General features: G+C 45.5%; 1 protein-coding gene and 1 pseudogene across 3 annotated transcripts in view; both read left to right on the forward strand.

Annotated features, from left to right (window-relative positions):
• Nucleotides 1-14,056, forward strand: part of LOC142460181 (microsomal glutathione S-transferase 1 pseudogene) — a 30,404-nt pseudogene extending 16,348 nt beyond the window's left edge.
• PLPPR1 (phospholipid phosphatase related 1) overlaps nt 1-23,558 on the forward strand; it is a 266,808-nt gene that overhangs the window by 197,327 nt on the left and 45,923 nt on the right. For all 3 annotated transcript variants that reach the window (XM_075558992.1, XM_075558993.1, XM_075558994.1), the window contains one exon: nt 15,841-16,029. In XM_075558992.1, the coding sequence (XP_075415107.1) occupies nt 15,841-16,029 (189 nt within the window). The remainder of the gene's footprint in view (nt 1-15,840; nt 16,030-23,558) is intronic.

The raw sequence follows: 23,558 nt of genomic DNA on the forward strand, positions 1-23,558 counted from the left end.
CTATCTTTCTAGATGGACCTGCAGAGATAATAATATGCAAAAAAAAAACAAGACAGAACAAAAGAAAAGAGCAACAACAACAAAAAAAGACAGAAAAGAGAAAAGCCTGTAAATAGTTAAAGGTCTGTTTATTGACTTTTAGGGGTGTTTTCTGGTTGAGTCTGATAGGATGTTACACCCTAACCTCAAAGTCTATTTTTAGTATTCCCTGGAGACTTCATTGCTCTGTTCCCCTTGCTGTTCTGTTGCACACCCTTAGTGTTTCACCTCAATGTGGTGTGTCAGATCGGGTGCAATTCCTACACTGTCTCTCCAGTGTTGTCTCCAGTAGTGCTAAGGGTCAGTGAGAGACGTCGTGTCTCATAGTGGGGCAAGCCCTATGGTCCTCTCTGTGAGTTAGCTGCTTTGAGCAGGGATATCGTCTTCAGGGCTTGGTGGGCCAGAATGTGTTCCACTCTGTCTTCCTTTCCCTTCATTTGTTCCTGTGTGCTCTGATCAGGCATGTCCCTCTCTCTGAGCTGTAGCTTCAGTGCTGTCGTCTGAAGTGAATTCTTCTGCGGGGAGGCGGGAGCACTGTCCATGTAGTTGGGATTGGGACTGGCCCCGCAGACCTCTCTATTGGTTCCCTGCTTCATGCCTGTATGTTGCATTCACATCTTGGAGCACTGTGGAGATATGAACAATACCCTCCCCTTGGGTGGATTAGTAGTAACCTGTTCCCACGCTACCCATGAGACTTGGAATACTCTGAAGGATCACAGACATTATTTAGATGAGATAGTTAACGTTTATTGTGCCAACATGGCCAATGAATGCATGTGGGTTAATTGAAGGTCAGAGAGACAAATGGCTCGGCAAGCCTCACTTTTCTTGTCTCTTGCCCTTTGATGATCAGACCAGTGTGTGGCTGCCTTGCTTGTTCTGTGCCTCAGTTTGCAAGCTGCACTACCTGTGAGACTCCTAACAGGTGGACTGTGTTGCTCTAAGTTGAGGTTTCTTGAAGACCTGCTTTGCCACGCTATTGAAATACACATCTCTTGAGCTGGGGACTGTCCGCCCCTGTCATCTGGATATCGGTGACCTACTTGCCTTGCTGTTTGCTGCCTATGGCTGAATAGCCTGAAATGCTCTACAGAGGACTACCCATTGGATCCTCAAGACTTGAAGGACTGCCAGTGTCTCGCTACTGTCTCATGGGAGTGAGTTGCACTGAGCCATTTGTACTGCTTTATAGATTAACTGTTTATTTCTTATGTTGTATGTATATATAGAAGTACATATATATAAGAAATATATATATAATTATTAGTGTTCTGGTTTTGTTTCTCTAGAGAACTCTGTCTAACATAATTGGTACTGAGAGTGGTTCTAGAGAAGTAGAATTAAAAATATGGGCTTCATAAATTGGCTCTCCAGCCTGATTAGTCTTAACAGCACTAATAATGCTATTTCTATACCCAAAGGCATGGATAACTCTGCCACTCTTACTAATCCATGTGTGAAATAGCAAAGCTAATATCTGCAGTATCTCCACCGACAGATGAGGTGCTGATTAGAGGAGAGGCTCTGAGTGATCGTATCTTTGATATTTTCCAGCAGTTTTGTCAGGATGGCAAGTGTAGGGAAGCTGGTTGGCTGGTCCTCCTTACAATGGAAAGTGTGATTAAGGAGAGGGATGGTCTCAGGGCCTCAGAAGCGCTCCTCAGGTGCCAACTAACAGATTTGAAAGTTTCCGCTTGTGCTACAAAGGAGAGCCTTCTCCCCTCTCATAATAGAGCTGACATTGCTGAGAACCAGGTCCAGAGTCTCATTATGCAAGTGGCTGAATTACAATATCAGCCGAATTGCAGATCTAGAGCAGTGTCTGATACCAAAATGAGGGCAATGATAGGGAAAAGTTGGGACCCTGAAACAAGAGATGGGAACATATGGGCTGATGATCCAGAAGAAAAGGATATTGAGCCCTTAGAAACAATTGACCCACCCCAGTCAATAGATAGACCCACCCCTCCCAGCTGATGGTATTAATTCACTATCAATAAAACAACCCACACCAGAGCAGATTAGCCAAACAGTTCAAGCTGAAATGCCCGGTAGGGCTGCATCAGTAGCATTGCCTGAGGGAGATGCCTTACAAGATATTGCTGAGAGCACCCAGGAAACACCCTCACCACCCATTATTTCCTCTAGACCTGTAACTAAAATTAAGTTTCAGAAAGCTCCTAAAGGTGAGGTTGAGATGACTACCCAAGAAGAAGTGCGCTATACTCATAAAGATCTGCTCAAGTTTTCTAATTCGTACAAGCAGATATTCCCCTGGGAATGGTTACTAAGGGTGTGGGATACTGGTGCATGAAATGTAATATTAGACCGGTCTGAGTTTCTGGATCTGGGACCCCTAAGCACAGATTCTTCTTTCAGCATCTCAGGGAGAGAGGCTAAGAAAGGATCTAATTCTTTATTTGGTTGGTTTGCTGAAGCATGGACTGCCAGATGGCCTAGATTAGACCAACTTGAGGTGCCTGAACTACCTTGGTACATTGTAGAAAAAAGGCATCTAAAAGCTTAGAGAAATTGGTATGTTGGAATGGATCAGGATATTCCCATAGACCCAAAAAGAGGGTGTCCTGATGACATACCGTTCACCACACCATAAGGAACAAGTTTGTGAAGTGGGCCCCAGCATCTCTTAAGACTCCTGTAATTGCTATTTTATGTGCATCAGGATTAACAGTGGGCACTGCCCTAAGCGAACTCCGACATTTGCCCACAATGGGGCTGATTGGTCCCTGTGGTCGTAGAGGGCAGGTGTCCGCACTGAATCAACAGACAGGGTGGACGTGGTTATAACACTTCAAGGTTTCGGTAGTAATCAAAGCAACCTCTCTCATGTGGAACTATAGCATTGGCTACTTAGCCACGGTGTCCCTAGGAGTGAAATACATAGGAAACCTAAATATTTACGTCATCTATACAGGCAGAAGAATGGTAGATCAGATGAACAGCAGAATAGACAGTCACGATCACTCACTCAATTCCCAGACCTGAGCCAGTTTACAGACCCACAACCCCTAGAATGAGGGGGAGGTCGGGTCCCTTTGAAGGAGGATCCTGCTACATCACTGAAGGTTTATACTGTTAGTCTTTCTTCTAGCCTTCCCCAAAGGGACCTGCATGACCAACAAGAGTGACTGTTCATTGGGGGAAAGGAAATAATCAGATTTTTCTGGGATTACTGGACACTGGCTCTGAACTAACACTAATTCCAGGAGACCCAAAATGTTCTGAAGGCCCGCCAGTCAGAGTGGGGCTTATGGCAGTCAAGTTATCAAAGGAGTTTTAGCTCAGGTACATCTCACTGTGGGTCCAGACGGCCCTTGAACCCACCCTGTGATTATTTCCCCAGTTCCAGATTTTTTTTTATTTTAGACAGGGTTCTCTAGAGAAACTAAACCAGAACAGTAATAAAAGTATATATAACTTTATATAAAATTATTAGCGTTCTGGTTTTGTTTCTCTAGAGAATCCTAACCTATTAGGCTTGTGTATAAATTCCCTTGATTGTACCTAAGGACTCATCATGTGTCTGTGTCTTTGTTATGGGTTGAATTGTATCCCCCAAAAGATACAGTAAAGCTATCACTCCTGGTACCTGTGAAAGTGACTGTGCTGGAAATAGGGTCTTTAAGGAGTTGATATGAGGTCATACTGGAATGGGGTGAGTCCTAATCCAATATGAGTGGTGGGTTTACAAAGGACGCAAGACAGTCATGTGATCAGGGACTGAGGCTGGAGATATCTACACACTAAGGAAAGTCAAAAATCACCAGATCACCAGAAACTATGAGAGAGGCGCAGAAGAAACTCTCAGAACTTCAGAAAGAATCATCGTGGTTGATACCCTGATCCCCAGTACCTTTTAATTCCATTTATCCAGGGACTTTTGCAAGTTCTCTTCTCCCTCCTGGTGCGCACGTGCACACACACACACACACACACACACACACACACACACACACGATTGCCATTCAGTGGAAACGAATAGCAACAATTGCATTTCCTTAAAATTAAAAATACCATTCCTCATTCTCACTTGCCACATTAATTACAAGTGTTTGATCAGTCCCGTGTGGTTAGCAGTGATCCCATTGAAGGCTAAACATTCCAGTGGACTGTGGGGGGGAAACACACACACACACACACACAAATCAGTTTTACCCCCAGTGTGAAACACGGAGAGTTCTGCATGCTCACCTGGTGGCATTCACTAGTACAGCCCCACGAGGCAGGTGTGGGTCGAGCACCTGTGCTCTGCTCCCCTCCGGAGTTTGAGTGAGGTCCCAGTCGGTATTCGTTTATGTGGATCTTCACATTTTGGAGACACTGTGTCTTAGAGGCACCCAATTCAGTGTTTTCAGGGGCAGTAGGAAACCCTCCACTCGGTGATATTTAAGGGGCAATCAGAACATCTGAGTCTTTGGCGATGCTAAGATTTCCCTGCCGTCAGGAGAAAGGGAAGCAGGCCGAATGATGTGAAGAAAGAGTTTTCCCGTCTCTCCCCAGCTGCCCAGTTCCTGAAACACAACAGTGCCTACGGAGAAAGGAAACTGTGCTCTTTTTTGATAAGGAAACGGAAATGATATTTTAAGTACTTTTAAAGCAAAAGTACTTTTAATAGTTTTAAAGCAAACACAATGTGCTTTACCTTGATTGCTGATTTTGCTTTTTTTCTGGGCAACTTTAACCTGTGTGCCCCGTGGCATGCAGAAACATCTGAGGTCGTAAGTGGCTTCGTTCTAATTTGAAGGCATACAATGGCTTCCAAGGGGCTTTCCCGCCCCATGCACATCTGTAATTGAAAAGCTCAAGTTAGGAAAAGGACAATTAATGTAAACCACAAACAGGTACTTAACATAGATTTTTTATTTGAGATAACAGTGGGTAATTTTTAAAAAGGACATTTAAAGCAACTTATTATATTCCTAATACCCTTTTTAAATCACGTTACAGTGGGCTCCTGGCATGTAGATCAAATCATTAAATTTTCATCTCTCCATTTCGTGGTTTGGGGAATTCTATCTGGGAAAAGAGTCCGGGAAATCAAATGCCTTGAGTTGTTTTCTTTTGTTTTTCCTGTTGTATTCAAGATTGAAAGCACATTAGTAAACAGCACGATTGTTCTTTCCAGGATAGACTGGTGTTAGCAAAGGAGCTCTGTGTCAGTCTGGGCACTTTAGAGAAACAAATCCACAGAAACTCATATATAAGAGAGAGTTTTATATAAAGGTTAAGTGCATATCAAGAAAATATCCCAACCCAGTGCTACCCAAGCCCACAAGTCCAACATTAACCCATATATCCAACACCAATCCACAAAGTCCTCCTCCATCTCACAAAACACACACACACACACACACACACACACACAATGATGCTGATGGCAGGAGGAAAGCCGAGTCAGTGAACCTGTAAGCATCTCAGCACTGGCAAGGGTCTCCACACGGCTGCTCCAGCACCCAGGGCTGCATCAGGGTAGGTCCATGTGGCTTCTCCTTGGGGATGTCTTGCAAGAAGTAAGCTTTGCCAGCTGAAGCAGGGAACTGCTAAGGCAGCTGCACCCTGATCTGACCATCAGAAAGCAAGAGACCCGAGAACTAGAAACACGAGGTTCACCGAACAATTTATCTCTCTGCCCTTCAATTAACCCCACATGTGTTTATCAGCCAGGTTGGCACAGTAAACTACCTCAAACTCTGATGGAGTAGTAACCTCAGTCAGTGGTCCCAAATCGCCAGTCCCTCCTTGGTAGAGAGATGCGGCTCCCTCCTCCAGTAAAGATTTGCTGCCTCACAAGGAGTCACTGTGAGTTCACATCAACTTGATGACAATGGATGTTAGTGGACAATGTATTCGGAAGGAGCCCTGGATGACTCTGTCATTAAAATGCTCAGTTGCCAACCGAAAGGCCCATGGTTCAAATCTACCAGCTTCTCCATGAGAGAACAATGTGGCAGTCTACTTCCAGAGATTTACAGCCTCAGAAGCCCTATAGGGCTGTTGTCTATGGTGTCGTCTTGATTGAGAGCCCACTCAATAGCACCTGACAACTCTGTTCCTATCAGGACACTATGAGGTTGAATTGGCTTTCTGGCAAAGGGTTCTGGGGTTTCTTGTGTTAAGTATGCACAGAGTGTAAGCTCATCACACTATGGAGACAGTAAGGATGACTTCCGGACACTTTTAGCAGCTGCATTGTTATCTGAACCCATGTCCACTCATTTCTGAGATCTTTTTATGACAACCACATTGAATAGCCTATACTAGAATACTCCTCATTATGTATAGATGGCACAGAAATGATCACAATGAGCCCAGATAATCTCAGCAGCACACAACCACAGTGACCAGATACGTCCAGGGATGGAAAACACATCGTATGTCTCCACCCTCAAATAAGAGACATATTGTTGTGAGTGGTCGATGAGCCTGTTCTGATCCATGCGATTCATAAGTGCAGGGTAGAACTCCTCTAAGGGTTCTCAAGGTTGTGACCATTCATAAATTGAAGGTTGTGACCATTCATAAATTGAAGGTTGTGACCGTTCATAAATTGAAGGTTGTGACCGTTCATAAATTGGAGGTTGTGACCATTCATAAATTGAAGGTTGTGACGGTTCATAAATTGGTCCTCAGGCCTATCTTCCAAAGAGCCTCTGGTTTGAACTGCCTGCCTGTCAGCTGATAAGCAAACACTCAACTACCTGTGCTACCCAAGACCTTCTACATTCAGGATCAAATAGATCATGAAATATTAGACTCTTTAATCTTATTACAGCTGATCTGAAACTAGTTGGCAGGTTGTGTTGTTGGACTAGAATCCTATTCCATCATAATGTCCTCAGATTATGTGGGTTAGGATGTGTTAAATCCATGTTACCTTTACTTGGGATTTGTGACATCATAGGTTGGGATTTCAGCACAGGTACTATTGTAGCATATGGAGACCGAAGCTTCCTTATTGCTTCCGATGAGGAACAAGATCTTAAATGGTTTATAGGACAAATTGTGAGAGGATAGAAAGTCATTCTGTAGGCAGAAGGTCAAACCACTGTCCCCAAAGTCCACGTGGGGCTCAGGTCGAATGCAGTCTGCAGTGACGGTGGGCTCTAGCCTCCGCTCATGATGTCAGTGTGTGCTCGGACAGCGCTGGGCCTGCTGATTAAGTTTATGTTTGTTACTGAAAACTGGTTATTAATAAAGTGAATTTTAAAGATGACAAGAAAATCACTTTTTTTTCACTATTGTAAGTGTAGTTTCTTCAACTGGCTCTTCTGCACAGACTAATGAGACTTTCCCCCTGCTCTCCCTCAGACCCTTTGGACTCACTCACTTAGCAGGCTTGCTGCATTGGTCTTAACCGTCAGAAGTGGCAGTGCTCTTAATTTCTTGGAATAAGGTTAATAGTCCTGGCTGCTTGGTCAATAGACTAGTCTGCCCACTCTTCAAGAAAATGCTTAGCAGTATGAATCAGAGGTTGCTCTAAGTACTTGATAGACAATCTTCGCATCACCACATGATAACCCTAAGAGGCAGGTGCCATAGTTTAGAGGCCCCATTTACAGATGAAGAAACAGAGGTATCAGCATCTCAATCACACAGCTAATATGGAGCAGAGCTCACTTCTAACCCAGTCTGGCTATACTCTTAGTTTCACTCTGCTTTGTTTCTGCAGCTTAAACCCAGGCTGGATCATAATGCCCAGCTCTTCCATTCCACCAAACGATACTGTTTTTGTGAATTTCACTTTGACGTAGAGTTATCAGATCTCATGTATACGCCTTAGACTCACCGCTGCATTGGTGCAGCCCGAGAACTCTAGAATGTTGCAAAGCAGGGAGGTCACTTTGGAGAGTAAGGTGAACCTAACCCATACCATGGTATTTTCAGTGACCTCATATTCATGTGCAAGTTGGACATTGAAGAAGGAAAATCAATTCATTTGAATTGGGGTGCTGGTGAACTGCCCAAAGGACAAACAAATCTGTTTTGGAAGAAGTAGGGCCAGAGTGCTCTCTAGAGGTAAGAAAAGGAAGAGTTGGTCTTACATGCTTTGGACATGTTGTCAGGAGAAACCAGGCCTGGAGAAGGACATCATGTCTGGTAAAGTAAAGGGACACTGAAGAAGAGGACGGCCCTCAGCAAGATGGACAGACATAGTGGCTTCAACCATGGTCTCAAGCATAGGGACATCTGTCAGGGTGGTGCAGGACCAGGATGTGTTTGTCTGTTGTGTGTAGGGTTGCTATGGGTTGGAACCAAGTCCACACCACCTAACAACAACAACACACCACAGAGCCCTTATTGTGTCACATCTTTTATGAGAACCCACAGGAAAAATTCACATCTAGTTGCCAAATCAGTAATATCCCATGTTATCTTTAGCCGTTGGCTTGTTTCTAACTCTCAGAAATACTATGAAATGTATAGCTGGCTGGGATTTTTTTAAAACATTTTATTAGGGGCTCATACAACTCTTATCACAATCCATACATATACATACATCAATTGTGTAAAGCACATCTGTACATTCTTTGCCCTCATCAATTTCAAAGCATTTGCTCTCCACTTAAGCCCTTTGCATCAGGTCCTTCTTTTTTCCCCTCCCTCCCCATTCCCCCTCCCTCATGAACCCTTGATAATTTATAAATTATTATGGGATTTCTTATTGCTTGACAAGCTCCTTATACCAAAATAGTTTCTATTTTATGTCACCAGATTTATTTTTCTTTCTTCTGCTCCTCCAACTTCTCGTTGATGCTGCCTTATTTTATGTGAGAAGGGTTGTGTGTTAGACCAGGTTGGCGAGAGAAACACATCTGGTGACGCTCATGTGTGTAAGAGAGAGCTTTAAATCAGTTCAATTATGTATTGACAGAACATCCCAGCCCAGTCCAGATCAAGCCCATAAGTCCGATATTAGCCCATATGTCCAAGACTAGTACATAAATTCCTCTTTAGACTCACACAGTACATGCAATGACGTCAAATGCAGGAAGATCACAGGCCAATGGTGGATCCAATGGCAGTAAAAGCATGTCAGCCCTGGTGCTAGTCTCCACGTGGCTCCTCCAGCTCCAGGGCCCTGACTGCCATCAGTATGGCTCCGGGTGGCTTTGGACAGGAAGTGTCAAGCAGAGTGTGTCCCGCCTCCAGGGAGGAAAAGAGGAAGTGCCAGAATCCTCAGGAGAAGGACATGCCCACAAGGAGGGGTCACCAGGCTGTGACTGGTCGGCAGTAGATTCCACCCTTTCATTCTTATCTATCAAGTTGACATGAGATTGTGTAACTACCACAGGTTGAGACATAACTACTTTTTGGAATAAAATGAATAAATATAAATACTACCTCGTCCTATCTTTATGGAATCATTACTGTCCTTTATAAAGATAAAGAAATTAACTTTTGGAAACATTTAAATGAGCTATTCAGGTCTGTGCCACACGATTTAGCACTCAATATTATGCTACCTCATATTAAACAAGTAAGACAACATCATGACAAACAGAACATATTGGAATTGTGAAAGATTTTCATTGTCAAAAATTTTCATCCACAATCAATGCTCAATGACGCAGCAGTCAAGAAATCAAACAATATATTGTATTGGGTAAATCTGCCACACAAGACCTCTTTAAAGAGCAAGGATGTCACTTTAGAGATTAAGGTGCCCTGACACAAGCCATATTTTCAATTGCCTCAAATACAAGTGATAATTGGACATGGAAGAGGAAGACCAAAAAAGAATAGATGCATTTGAATTTTGGTGTTAGCAAAGAATATTTAATGTGCTTTGGATTGTCAAAGAAAAACCAAACCTGCCTTAAAATAAGCACAGCCAGAATGCTTCTTAAATACAGAGGTTGAGAGTTTGTATCTAACTTTGGCCATGTTGTCAAGAGAGACTGATTCTTGGAACAAGGACCTCATGCTTAGTCAAGTTGAAGGTCAACACAACAGAGCAAGATTCTCAACTAGGATTAACACACTGGCTGCAGCAATGGGCTTAAACATAACAACAATCATGGGGATGGTCCCAGGCCGGACAGTGTTGGCTTTGAAGGAGACCAAACCAGCATTTATCCATCAGATCAACCACTCAGTAACAGTGGGTTTAGAAAGTGCTACTTTTGTCCTGAGTTTCCTTCATCTAATCTCTTTAGGAAATTGAACAGATGTCTATGGAGGTGAGAGACATATCCTAAAGAGACACTTTACTGCTTCCTCCACCCTCCATGGTACTCTCTTTCTCTTCCCTTCTCTCCTCCTCTTCTGCCAGCTCCCCTCTTTATCTGTTCACCAGGCACTCGGAGCCCTGCGTGGATCCCAGGGGCTGAGATAACACTCCTAGAGGTCATAATCTGCTTTCTGTGTGAGTGAACATTCCCACTGTGTGGGAGCACCAATTGCTTGGGGTCCGAGAGGGCATCTGAGAATTCTTCACCTCTCCCACTCTTAGTTTAGGATTGAGCACAGAGACGTCTCCCATGAATAGTTGGCCGAACGTCTGGTCAAATCAGATGCGAAACTTTTTTGAAGAGGAAACGTTTCTTTCTCAGATAGGTTGACGGGCCACCTGAACTTACCTGGTCCCACCTCAATTTCACACTGAAATTCTCAAGTCCTGGCAAAACCACTCAGTCTCAGACAAACGGAGAGGAATTGTCACCTCGTGCTCGGATTCCCCAGTTGGATATACGCACTTTATCCTGCAAACCAGAAACAAGGCCTCTCATTCTAACCCGACAGCCTTGCTCTACCCTCCTGCACACACTGGGACATCCACTAACACAAAAATCCACACACATCACTCCACTGCAGCGGCTGCCCCACCACTCCCCAGCTTGCTTTAGTGGCCGGCCCAGTTGCTGCAGAACTTCCTGTAACTATGAGTCAGAATCACGTAGACGTCAGAGAGTTAATCAACAGAGAGCCTGAGAAGAAACCCCGTGGTTGCAGCCCTGGGAGTCTGGATTTCGGATACAGGCATTTGCCGGGTTGTGAACTCATAGTGATGAGCCAACTCACATCAAGTGCATTATATTAAAAATTCAAGGTACACACAATGGTTTGTAATAGCAAATGGGCGTGACTTTGTGATGCATCTAAAAACATTATTTAAAAAACATTGTTTTGTTATGCTTTAGATGTTTGAGTGTTTCTTTAATGTCTTATGCATAGAAAAGTATGCTGTAAAATAAAACTAACATATGACTGACTGGTCAGACTTCTGTACAAATCTGACTTAAGGACAGGTATAGGACCAGAACCCATTCATAATCCGGAGACTCTCTCTCTTGCTGACTTCTGCCCTCTGAATCCCAGTGGACTGATCAGTTCCATTCCATATGTGGATAGTCATGCTTGATAAGTGACAGCCACGGGCATTCCCCGGTGTGCTGTCCCCTCACACCTTGTTTTCTACCCACGGCTGTAATTGTTCCTCTCACACTGACACCCACCAGCACTTGGGCCCGGCACGGCCTCGCCATCTGCTCATGTGACACCAACATTATGGCCTCCCCAGGGCATCCTGCAACAGGGCTGAGAAAGGCAGTGGAGATGGAAAGGGTGCCAGCTGGAACGGGTGACAAAACCTAGAGCGTGATGAACCGTAGCCCAGGACAGAGAGGAGGAAGGGAGGACGCTGATGGCTAACCCCGAGGCTTATCTGTGCAGCGAGTCTAGCCTCTCTGCTGACGGGAGCAGAGTCCCCGTGAGGTGCTTTCTTCTTGTAGCAAAGGCATTGGTTCCTTTTGACACGCAGTCACAAGAAATCGCTCGGGAGAAAGCAAACCTACATGTCACCGTGCGGACCGTGTAGCGTTGGCATCTCTGAATTCTCAGGGGAGGCTCCCAGGAGTGCAGGGACTGCTGGCAGTGACATGGAGGGCTTGCTGCCTGCTCCCGGATAGAGCCAGCACAAAGTGATCGTGTGTGTGTGTGGGGGGGGGGTCAGGTCTGTGCTGTCGGTTGCGGAAGCGCCCACCCACCTCTATTACTCTGACAAGGTCTGCCAGTCTCCGGGGCTCTCTGTTCTTTGCTTTAAACCCTGCCAAACAGGTGGATTCATTCCGTTCTCTCTGAAGGCTGCTTGTAGGATTAAATCAGTCAAGCAGACAGCTGGGATTTGTTCTAGAGATTTCAAATTTAGCTGTGTGACCTTGGCTTGGGTTGGCTGTTGATCTTGATGGATTTGATGGTATGACAGTTCTGTGCTTTAAGATGCTTATCCTTTGCTTTTCCTCTGAGTTATTTCACACACACACACACACACACACACACACACACTCACACACACACACACACACACACACACACACACCTCTTCCTTCCTATACTTCATTCTCACTCTGTCACAGCACAAAGGCACCCACTACAATGTAATATGCTTCCTCGACAGAAGAAGCTTGATGCCAGTTTGGGGGGTTGTCCTTCAAGGCCCTGGTGGTGCAGTGACTAAAGCAGCTTGGCTGCTAAGTGAAAGGACGGCAGTTTGAACGCACTGCGAGATGGGGCAGGCTGCCCCCAGGAAGCCCACGGCCTAAGAAACCTGGCCGGGTAGCTCTGCTCTCTCCGTTAGAGTCGCTCTGAGTTGGAATCAACTGACAACAGGTTTCGTTTTCGGGAGGGGAGGGTTGGGGGGGGAGGTTCCACAGATCCTACCTGTTCTCTAAGCAGATACCTCCCGAGGACTGATGACACTTTTGCATATCCACTGCATCAGCCCGAAGAAAGAGAGCGCAGTTGCTAACCATTAAAATGAGCCATGAGAAAGACACCCACATCAGGCCTGTGCAGGAGGCAGAGACAGCCCCCGCGACAGAGCCTCACCGCAGTCGGGTCCCAGTGCTTCTTCTTCTCCCAGAGTCTGCAGCCCAGCAGCGAGGTCCCTTCCCAGCGGGTGGACTCAGTTGACCAGTCAAGGATGGACACAGAAACTTCATGACCTTGACATCGAAAATAGCCTCTGGAAAGAGCACACATGAGCCGGGGAAGCTTTGGGCGCTTGTCTCTTCACCTCACAGGCAAACACTTCCCCGGGCCTTTTTGTGCAGCGGTAAGGAAAAGAAATGAGCCAAATCCTTAGAACAGCAGCTGGCTGGCCTGTTTGGTGGGTTTCACGTGAGACCATACACAACTTCAGGCCCAGAGATCCACACGTGTGCCCAGAGATCACTGGTGGTGAGCGGTAGGGAGAGGGAGATCCATGAGCAGGGCTGGAAAGCATGCTGGGGGTGAGAATATCCTTGTGGGCCCGTACACAAGCCACGTAAGACACGGTGAGTGTAGAGGGTGATTTGTGGCATACTCGGGGATTGAAAAAGACGCTGATGGATGCGGCCAAAAAGTGATCAGCTTCACAGCCGATGGTGAGGAGTTTCTTCTTGAGCCAAACGATCACTGGGAGATCCTAAGGACGTCTCTGCCAGAGAGGAACGTGCTGAAAGGCCAGAGGAAGAGTCTTTTTGGAAGGAGGTGCGGCACTCGGCTATAGTAAAGAGGGCTCGCAGAGGTGCGATCCCGGGGGCAGAGGTGTGCCTGACTCCAGAGGGTGGGGTTGAGAGGGACAGCCTGCAGGGCTCTGCTTCAGTGCTGTGACTATTGTCCTCACCTCTCATGGCCAGTGAGTTGGTTCCCACTCCCAGCGACCCTCTGTAGGACACAGTAGAGCTGCTCCCTAGGGTTTCTGAGACTCTGTGTCTTCATGGGAGCTGACAACCTCATCGCTCTCCTGCAGAGGGCCTGGGGAGGGGAGGGGGATTGATCCACCAATCTCAGTGCCATTAGGGCTCCCTGTGGATAAGGTAATAGGTGGGAAAGTGGCTCCAGATCCCAAACTGTGACATTCTGCATTATGACCCAGCCCTCCTGACTCCCCCCCCCCCCATCTGTTGACCTCTGCATAGGAATCTGTTTTGATACCATCATAAAGCCTTTTGCTTTAAATTCCCTTTTCTTTTTTCCCCTCCTCAGATCAGGAGGCTTGGACGTCTAGTTTCTGGCTGAACCCTGAATGGGCTGTGAGGCCTGCCGTTAGTCCTCTCAGGGCTAGAATAAGAACTTGAGACTTCCAGAGGCCTGAAAGGAGCCTGGTGTCTCCCCACCCCTACCCCCCCCCCCAACTGTTCCTGTGGCTGTTGGCTGCTGTAGGGGCAAGCCCCAGCTCCTAGCAAGCCCACGTACAATGAAAAGAAACACTGTCTCTCCTGGGTCATCGCCATGAGCCGTGGCAGATCAGATCATTGTGCTCTGAAGGGTTCTCATTAAAGGTTACCCGGCCTTTCTCTCTAGTCTTTCTTAGTCTGGAAGCTCTGCTGAGACCTATCTGTTCTCATAGCAACACATGCCTACACTAACAGGTGTTTGAAATGCATTGCCCAGGAATGAAGCTCAGGCCTCCTGCATGGAAGACAAGAATTCTACCATTGACCCCCACCTGCCCCCTGCTCCTGCCCTGTAGGTACTCACAAATTAAAACCAACTTTGACCACACCAAAGGGACAACGTTGTCCTGCCAATGTTGATGTTTTCCCACGATGGTTACTCTGCCGCTTTTAAACAACCCAACACTCGAAGGTCTATTTGCTCCATGTATAGTTCCCCTGCCACGGGTGCCAAACCCAAGCATTTGTTCAGTTTGATTTTTGAATAATCCAGCAGTGCTCAGTTCCTTAAGTTTCCGTTCTTTCATAGCCTCACAGATCTACCCTCTATCCACCTTTAGTCCCATCTTCTCTTGGCATGCTGGTATCTGACAAATAGGAGCGGGCAACATCACATGACTCTTTCTGTGTCCCTCACCTCACATGTCTACTGAAGGCTAGATCTAAACCTCAGCGAGTAGCTAGGACATCTCCGGGTCAAATGAAAGGATAATTCTATCCTTTCTATGTCTCTAAGCCCTTACAAAGGATATTTATCTCATGAAATATTATCATCAATAGCAACAACATAACCTTCCAACTTACTGGTGAAAGCATTTGAAATAAAAGCCAAACCATTTGTAAGGGCAGAAAATGCATGACTGACGCTTCTCTCTCACTACCATCGAGTCAATTCCAACTCATAAGGACCCTGTAACTAACTCTGTACGGGAGTAGACAGCCTCATTTTTCTCCTGTGGAGCAGCTGGTGGTTTCGAACTGTTGACTTTGCTGTTAGCAGCCTAATGCAAAACCACTCTGCCGCCAGAACTCCTCGTGACTGATAGAAAATACCCAAGTTACATTTCTATCACAAGTAAGTAAGGGTTGGGTTATCTTCCTGGAAACTTCCCTGCAGTCCTGGATGCTTGAGCTTTCCCATTCGCTCAATCACTCATTCACTCACTCGTTTGCAAGTCAGCCTACCTTTAATACTATGTATTAAGGTAAGTCTACCTCTGATGGTTATGAGACTTCTTGTGAGCAGCTTTCCCATCTCCATCTTGCCACGTGGGATGCCCCCGCCTTTTGGCCTTGTCCTCTCTGTCCTGGTACCCATGCATCCTCTGAGAAGGACACAACCCAGGCAGGGTCTCGAGCCAGTGTGGCTGTGGCTCTCCTTTCAGATGGGAGCTGCTCATGATTTGCTGGAGGGTTTATATAACAGATGTGACAAGACAGACAAGCGAGCACACACTCCCGGAGCCCACAGCATGTAAGCCAGGCACACACACACTTGCCAGTTCCAATCCCCGGGAGGGAGTGCCGCTGGGGTGATGGAGGGAGTGTGCTCTGTGGGGCGAGTTCTGCTCCCCAGCCCTGCTAATGCCTTTGTGTGGCCATGCTGTATTTTCAGCTTGTCATCATGGCGGGGACAGTGCTGCTGGCCTACTACTTCGAATGCACCGACACATTTCAGGTGCATGTGCAAGGATTCTTCTGTCAGGATGGAGACTTAATGAAGCCTTACCCGGGGACCGAGGAAGAAAGCTTCATCACCCCCCTGGTGCTCTACTGTGTGCTAGCTGCCACCCCAACTGCTATCGTAAGTACGGAAGTCAACGTCCTTGGCTCGTGGCAGACCCCAAAGAGTCTTTCCTGTCTGCCTTGTCCTCTCTCCTTGGGCATCCACAGCAGTCTGGTCAGTGGGGTCTGGTTTCAGCCACAACAGAACGAGGGGCGTGGAAAGTCTCTTTAAAATATGTCTTGTCTTTTGTCGGTGGGTTTTGCTTGTGGGTAACTGAATGAAAAGTATTCTCCAAAAAAGCCTGCGTGAACGCTACGAATCAACAGTAATGATTAGGTAGAGGATCAGGAACAGCTACGGTGGTTCTTGACTGATGAAAATGCTGTGGGATGCTGTCTTCCCAAGAGGCTCTGGATGTTCGTACTGACGTGGATCCCAACACTAGGGTGATCTGAGCGAAACGGAATAGCATGCCGGCTCCTATAGGTCTGACTCGGCTTCCAGAGAGGAAAGAAATCACTGGTCGCCAACTTTGCCGTGACTCCTCCGGATGCCTCTGCCTCTCTTCGCTTTATATTCCACTCAATTAAGCTGCAGCTTTACCTGCATTTATTTCATTTTCTCTCTCATGAGGCAAAAACATCATTCAGCTAACCCTCTAGGGAGAGCGCTTCAAGAGCAGAGAGCCTGCCGATCTGTATCGTCTGGGAAAGTGATTTAACGCTTCACCATTTTAATTTTTCTTGAAGAAATGCTCATTTGTGGGAGACTTAAGGTGAGCTTTTCTGGGTCCAAATGCACTGCAGGTCAGATGAGTTGGGATGTATCTCCGCCACCGCCCCCAACTCTCTCTCCTCATCCACCTGCCTTCTGCCCACCTTGTTTTGAAGGACAGTAAGAGCAATCCTGACTGACATTCTGAGGAATAGAAGGAATCCTCAGATTTCAGGCAAAACATTTTCTATGTAAATATTTTGTTCATTTTAAGAAGAAAAATGGCATTGAATTCGGAGGGAAAATAATATGGCTAATGGAGTAACTGTGTTTGTTTTAACTATAGATTCCTGGGGGCTCAACAAGTCTCCCCCTAAATGTAGGCATTAATGTCAACATTTGATCAACAGCCGTGGGGCTTCAGAGAGGGGTGAAAACGTAAGCTTTGTAGCCTGACACAAAGGGGTTCAAGTCCCGGCTGTTTGACTACTGTTTCGTGCATATACAAATGGAGGATATTATGATTACCAATTGCATCACAGATACGAGACGGTTCACGTGAACCCCGCAGCCCTGTGCTCAGCATGTATCTCCTTGTCAGGAGAATCAAACGTCTTGCTGGAAGCTGTTCTTCACCCTCTTGAGGGTCACAGGCCAACATCGTCACTCTGAAGAGAATGAGGTCATACCGAGTGCCCCTAAAGAGCACGTCTAGCCAGCACTCGAGGGGTGGGAGGTGTCTGCTCCCCCAGAGGCAGGATGACTTCCGTATGTCTTCCTCAAATTTCTCCGCTGCCTAGGGAGGAAGAGAGACCATCAAAGACAGTCTTCCTCCTCCTTCAAACAGCCACACACTTCCTTCTCCAGAGAAACCCGGCAGACCCGGTTGGGTTCTGTTTGGCTCTGCCTGGAGGAAAAGAGCTTAGTCCAGAATCCCATCCTGGCTTCCTCCTGTCTCGTGGGCATGTCATAGTCTGTGGAGTCAAACATGCAAGGAAACATCATTGCCTATGTCTCCCATAATTACTTTGCAAAATTACAGGGATTAGTTTTCCTTTTGAAAAAATTTCGGGAGAGCAAGGGAAAATGATGTTTTTAATTATGAGCAACAATTAATGAAAAAGAAAAATTGGAATGGACAGATAAATAAAATCAGTGGCTAATTCACTGAAAAGTAAAATGGGAAAGCTGCTGGCTGGTTTAACGTGAGGAAAATAATTTAAGTCAAGGAAATTAAGAACTAAAAATGTATAAGCAAATATACATAAACCTTTAAAGGTCTACACTTTAATTTAAATTGTATGTATAATCCTACAATAGTAAATGCACTTAACAAAAACAAATGCAAAAAGAACAATGATATTGATAATATTCGTTGAAAAAAGAACCTATCAACAATGCCTTCAGAAGAGATAGAAAACCTGAGTAGAGAAATAACTGTAGACTATAGTTTTAAGTGTATCTAAGGTTTATCTCACATAATACTGGTGAGATACGGCATTATAGAGCAAGTTAGTTCACACTTTAAATTAGGAAAACCTGTCACCAGTAAGGCAGATGGGCCCTCAAAATACATGCAGAACAATATACCGGAGAGGATGAAGCTAAAATTAAGATCTCTTAAAAATAAAAAAAAGAAAGACCTTTTAATTTACTTATATTTTGCAGTCCTTCCCGACTTTATCTACACAACAGCCCAGGGAAGCAGAAAGGGGTTGGCCCATAAAGCTCCGGCCAAGTGCTTCATCGTATGCTGCCATCTTTGAGTGGAGCACACTGAGACTCCGAGGTCCAGTGATTGCCTGCGGTCCCGATTACTCCCACGCCTCATACGACAGATGGCCACCCCTTTGATTCCATTTTTTTCCTTCCAAGTGAAGACCCTTGGTAGGACCCGGCGCTGATTAGAGCTGACAAGTTAATGATAGAGGCTGGGGTGACCTTGAAACCCCACCAACGGTGCTGGGTCTCCTGCCAAGACGTGAAAGTCAGTCAGGAGCAGCAGCAGGACGGAAACCAGGAACCTCCTGCTGCTCAGGGACACTTCTTGGGAGCAGGGAGCTGAATTCCTTCCTTCTGCCCCATCGTAGTAGAAGATCTCCTAAGAGCTGCCTTTGTTTGGCCACCTTGTGAGAGAGCCTGGTTGTCTAGCTCAGCACAGCTGCAGCTGCTGAGGATGCGCTGCATTCTGGTCACGATGCCCTCATCCTTTCTCAGCTTCACCGTGTCCCGCTTCCTAATCCGTTCTCAGCTTCACTGTGTGTCCCGCTTCCTACGGCTCTGCCCTCAGCAGTGGTCTGACCGACTTCATCCTCTTCAAATAAACATAAAACATGATCTCGAAGATCCTTTCCTCATCTGATTCCACGGCCAAGAGGGCAGAGACCAGCATTCTGATTGGAAAGGCCTGAGTGTCAGGCTTCCAGCCCCCAGGGCTCTCGTGTCTCGCTCGGATTCAGGTCTGCCTCTTTGTGCCTGGTCAGGTGTTTCACAGAACTCCGCGGCTCCTTCATCCCTCCTCAACACTGTGTCCTGTTCCTTCTGGAATAGAGAGAAGGAAGGGCCCCTCCTGGGTGACGAAGCACTACCTGATGGCAAATTGTGAAAAGTCGCTCCATCCTGAGTGTTCTGGTCTCCTCGGATCCATTAACCAAGGAAACAACCAAGTACCCTGCCACCCTGCGGGTCTCTATGGATGGGCACATGGCCGTTACCCACCAGAAAGGCACACGAGAAAAGACTTAGTCGAGGGTTGGGCCTGTCACTGCCTATTTCTCCTTTTGTGCTTTGCTGTCAGAAAAGATCAGTGTCATGGTGAGGCAAGACTGCTGCTGTCCCAAATCTTTAGGAAAAGCTGGCACAGAGGGGATTTGTGGTCTCCCGAATCGATGTTTCTTTTTAAGGACTGCAAACAGATCTGCAGGGTGCCTTCTCATCAACCTGGAAACCTCAGCTAACTCTGGCCTGGGGTCTCCAGAATAGACTCACACTCGGAGAGAAAGGCCGAGAGAGCCTTTCTGATAAGAGGATTTACACCAGAGCATCTGATTTGCCCTTATTGTCCCTCAGCTCCAGTACCACAAGGGAGGAAAGAATTGCCCTGACACCCTTTCTTTGGCCTCTCAACAAAGTGGCAGGGGAGTATTTAATATCGGTGTGGAGCAGCAGACCAGCTGACTCCTAGCCTGAGACTGAGCGGAAGGATCTGTAGTTGGCACGCAAGTGTGCATGTGTGTATCTACACCACCTGTTCTGGACTCCTTAGAAAAGGAAGACACACACGCTATATGACAGCAAGATCCAATTTAGAAAAAATTATGACTCTCTGTTCAGGGATTTCTGAGCCTTGCGCTGTAATCGTGAGTGTAAAAGCCCAATGTACCATGTAGCTCAGAGGGGGCTCTCCGATGAGACCCAGGCTGCGCGCTTTGTGCCAAGAAGGTGTCAGAGGACGCTGTGCTTCCTCACAAGCCTCCTCGTCCACGCTCTCAACAACCACATGTATTAAAGTGGTTTCTTACAATTCATGTCTTTTTTCCTTTTTTATACTTTCACATGGCTTCCATTTTTAAAAATAAAAATAAAGTTGACCGTGACCAAGACCGTTTTCTTTCTTGCTACTGTCCTCTGTCCTTATCATTTGCATCTTTTTCTGGGGGAAAATGAATAGCCACCTCCATGAATTGTTGTAGATTGACAAAAAAGAAATCCATCTCCTCCTTTTCTGCCCATACTGCCAGTGAATTTTTCTTAAATTTCCTTTAGCAATGGCTTTTGGAAAGATGTACTTATGTCTGTCAAGAGGTCCTGTCTAATAATTGATGAAATTAAAGTTAAGGACCCCTGATTATCTGTTTCTTATAAGTCTGATAGTTTGCCTAAAAATATGTGATGGTCAATTTCCTTGGGGGCGGGGGCCAAGTTGGTCACCAGATTGATTGACTTTTTAATAGAAATTAGTTTTTTAGCTAATTCGTTTTTAAATGTCCATTTCTCTTGTACTTACTACCCAGAGGGAAAGGAGGATTTAGGAGAAAACTTGCTTTGGAAATGTAGGTGATCTACTGGTGTTACATTTTATATAAAGTATCAACTAACGACCCAATTCTCGTTGGCTAGATATGGTCTCAAGGGTGGGACCCCTGGGAAGACTAGTACACACAATTCTTATCCCAGTTAACTAAGTGATTGTCAAAATACACAAGGTTCAATTCCACCGAAGCCTGGGAACTGCCTATAGCTCAATGTAGCCACTTACACCAAGGTGTAATAAAGTGGAAGCTCCTGGACCAGGAGGTAACGTCGAGATAACTGGAGAAAACATTGAAACTGTCAAAGATTTTCACTTGCTTAAATCCACAATTAATTCTCATAGAAACAGCGGTCAAGAGATTGGGTAGAGATTGGGTAAATCTGCTGCACATTAACTCTTTAAAGTATCGAAAAGCAAAGCTGTTACTTTGAGGGTTCAGGTGCACTTGACCTAAACCAGGGTATTTCCCATCATTTCTTATGCATATGAAAGTTGAATATTGAATAAGGAAAGCCAAAGAAGAATTGATGCATTGGAATTACGGCGCTGTTGAAGAATATTGATAGTTAAAACTATTTTCTCCCATAAAGATTTACAGAATGAAAACTCTCTGTCTATAGGGTCACTCTGAGTCAGTACCATGGACTACCTAAAACACAAACCCATCGTCTTAGAAGAAGCGCAGCCAGAATGCTCCTTAGAGGCAAGGATGCCAAGACTTGGTCTCATGTCTTTAAGACATGTTAGCAAGCGAGACATTCCCTCAAAAAGGACATGATATTTGGTAGAGTCGAGAGACGGTGAAAAAGGAGGAAAATCCTCAACATGATGGATTGACACAGTGGCTGCATCAGCGGACTCAGACATAAGAACATTTGTGGGGATGGCACAGCCCTGGGAATGTTTGGTTCTATTGTAGACGAGGTCACTCGGAGGCAGACCCAACTCCATGGCACCTCACGACAATAACACAGAGAGCTTCCTCTCAGGTGCAGAGTCCTCAACCCCATCCATTGGAAGGGATTGAAGTAAAGCACTACGATTTTGACAGTCAGGGCCAGCTGCATCATCTCTGTGTTTACAAACTCCTGGTCAATTTTACATAAAGTCTGCAGCTAAAGCCATGTCTGCTTTTCTCGGAAATATGCATGACTATAGACGCCATCCAGTGAGACTATAGTAAGCATAAAAAATCTCTGGAAATGACAACTCTAAAGCTTTGTTCCAGTTGCCATAGTGTAGGTCCCAAAGGAGGATGAACTCTCGTGTGTCAGAATAGAGCTCTAGTTATTGCCATTGAGGCTTTTCAATGACTTGGGTTTAGTTGAAAGTTGATCACCAGGAAGCCGAAGCATCTCGAGGTGGACTTGAACCTCCAGTCTCCAGCAGCTACGCATATTAACCATCTGTGCCACCTGAGGTCTCCATTCTTAATGGTTTAGCCATTCATGTCTGGGAGTATGTAAAGAACACTCGCTTCTTCCTGTGCCCTTTAAGAACCTAGGGAACCAAGCTATCAGGTGACATGATGACACAGGAATAAACTATGTCCATGGAACTTAAAGAGAAAATTAGTTGGTGAGGACAGAGTCCCGTGGGATTGGAAGAGGCACCATGGGAAATCAGGAGATCCTAACTGACTGCATTGAGACTGAAGTCCAGTTATGCGATTTCAGAATGTCATAAATCAAGACTTCTCCTATCAGCTTGAAACATGAAGACTAAAATGTTAGAGCTGCAAAGCACCTTGGGGGGTCTTCTAGGACAACCCCTTCATTCAGCAGATGGGAAATTGAGCCCAGCAAGAGCTGGTGACTGGTCGAAGGTCAAACACCTGGGTAGAAGCAAAGCAGAGCTTCAGTTACCCAGTGTTCCTTTATTCTAGGACTTGGTACGATGATTATGTTTTTTTATTTCAACACACTTTGTCTAGATCAAACAGGAAGTGAAATAATAAGTATTCCAGTTCCTGTACACTGAATCATCTTTTGCATATACCTTTTTAATTCTTTTAATACTTACTGGTTGTAGACAATAAGCCTCATTTTAAAATCATGACAAAGAAATGATCAATGATTGGACAGTTGGAGTCACACACCAAGAAATGTGAGCGCGGTGCAATCTCAGCTCCAAAGTCCATGTTTGAGAAATAGCAAGAATTTTGAGGTTACCAAATACCAAAACTTCACAACAACTCTATTTGTGGACCCAACATCTGTATTCTGCAAATGCTAGGTACCCATCTCAATGGCAACCACATACAATGTGTGCTAAGACTCCCTCCAAGGATGTATTTAAAATATTTTCAAGGACTTTATTTTTACAGACTGTTTTACATCTAAAAATCTGGCCCCAGTTTTAGAAATAGGAGCTGTAACGGTGCTATGGGGTAAGCAGTGTACTACCAGCCACCAGGTTGGTGGTTCAAACCCACCAGTTACTCCAAAGAAGAAAGTTAAAACTATCTTTTCCCATAAATATTTTTAGCCCTCTATAGGGTCACTATGAATCAGAATCAACTCAATGACAGTGACTGTTATTTAGAAATAATGGTAGTGATATCAGGAGGGTAGGGGGAAGGTGGGGAGAGGAGGGGAGGAAGGGGGAACTGATCGCAGAGATGGACACATAACCACCACCCGCACTAGCCCTCACACACCCAGACCCCTAGGGGATGAACAAAAGAAACTGCAGAGGAAGGGAGAGAGTGGTGGTATAAGATATTAAAATAATAATCATTTATAATCTATCAAGGATCACAAGGATGTGAGGGGGGAGGGAGGGGAACAAAGGAGCTGCTACCAAGGGCTTAAGTAGAAAGTAAATGTTTAGAAAATAATGATGGCAACATATATACAAA

Source organism: Tenrec ecaudatus, chromosome 10 (genome assembly GCF_050624435.1).
Source record: "Tenrec ecaudatus isolate mTenEca1 chromosome 10, mTenEca1.hap1, whole genome shotgun sequence".
In the NCBI taxonomy this organism is placed as follows: Eukaryota; Metazoa; Chordata; class Mammalia; order Afrosoricida; family Tenrecidae; genus Tenrec; species Tenrec ecaudatus.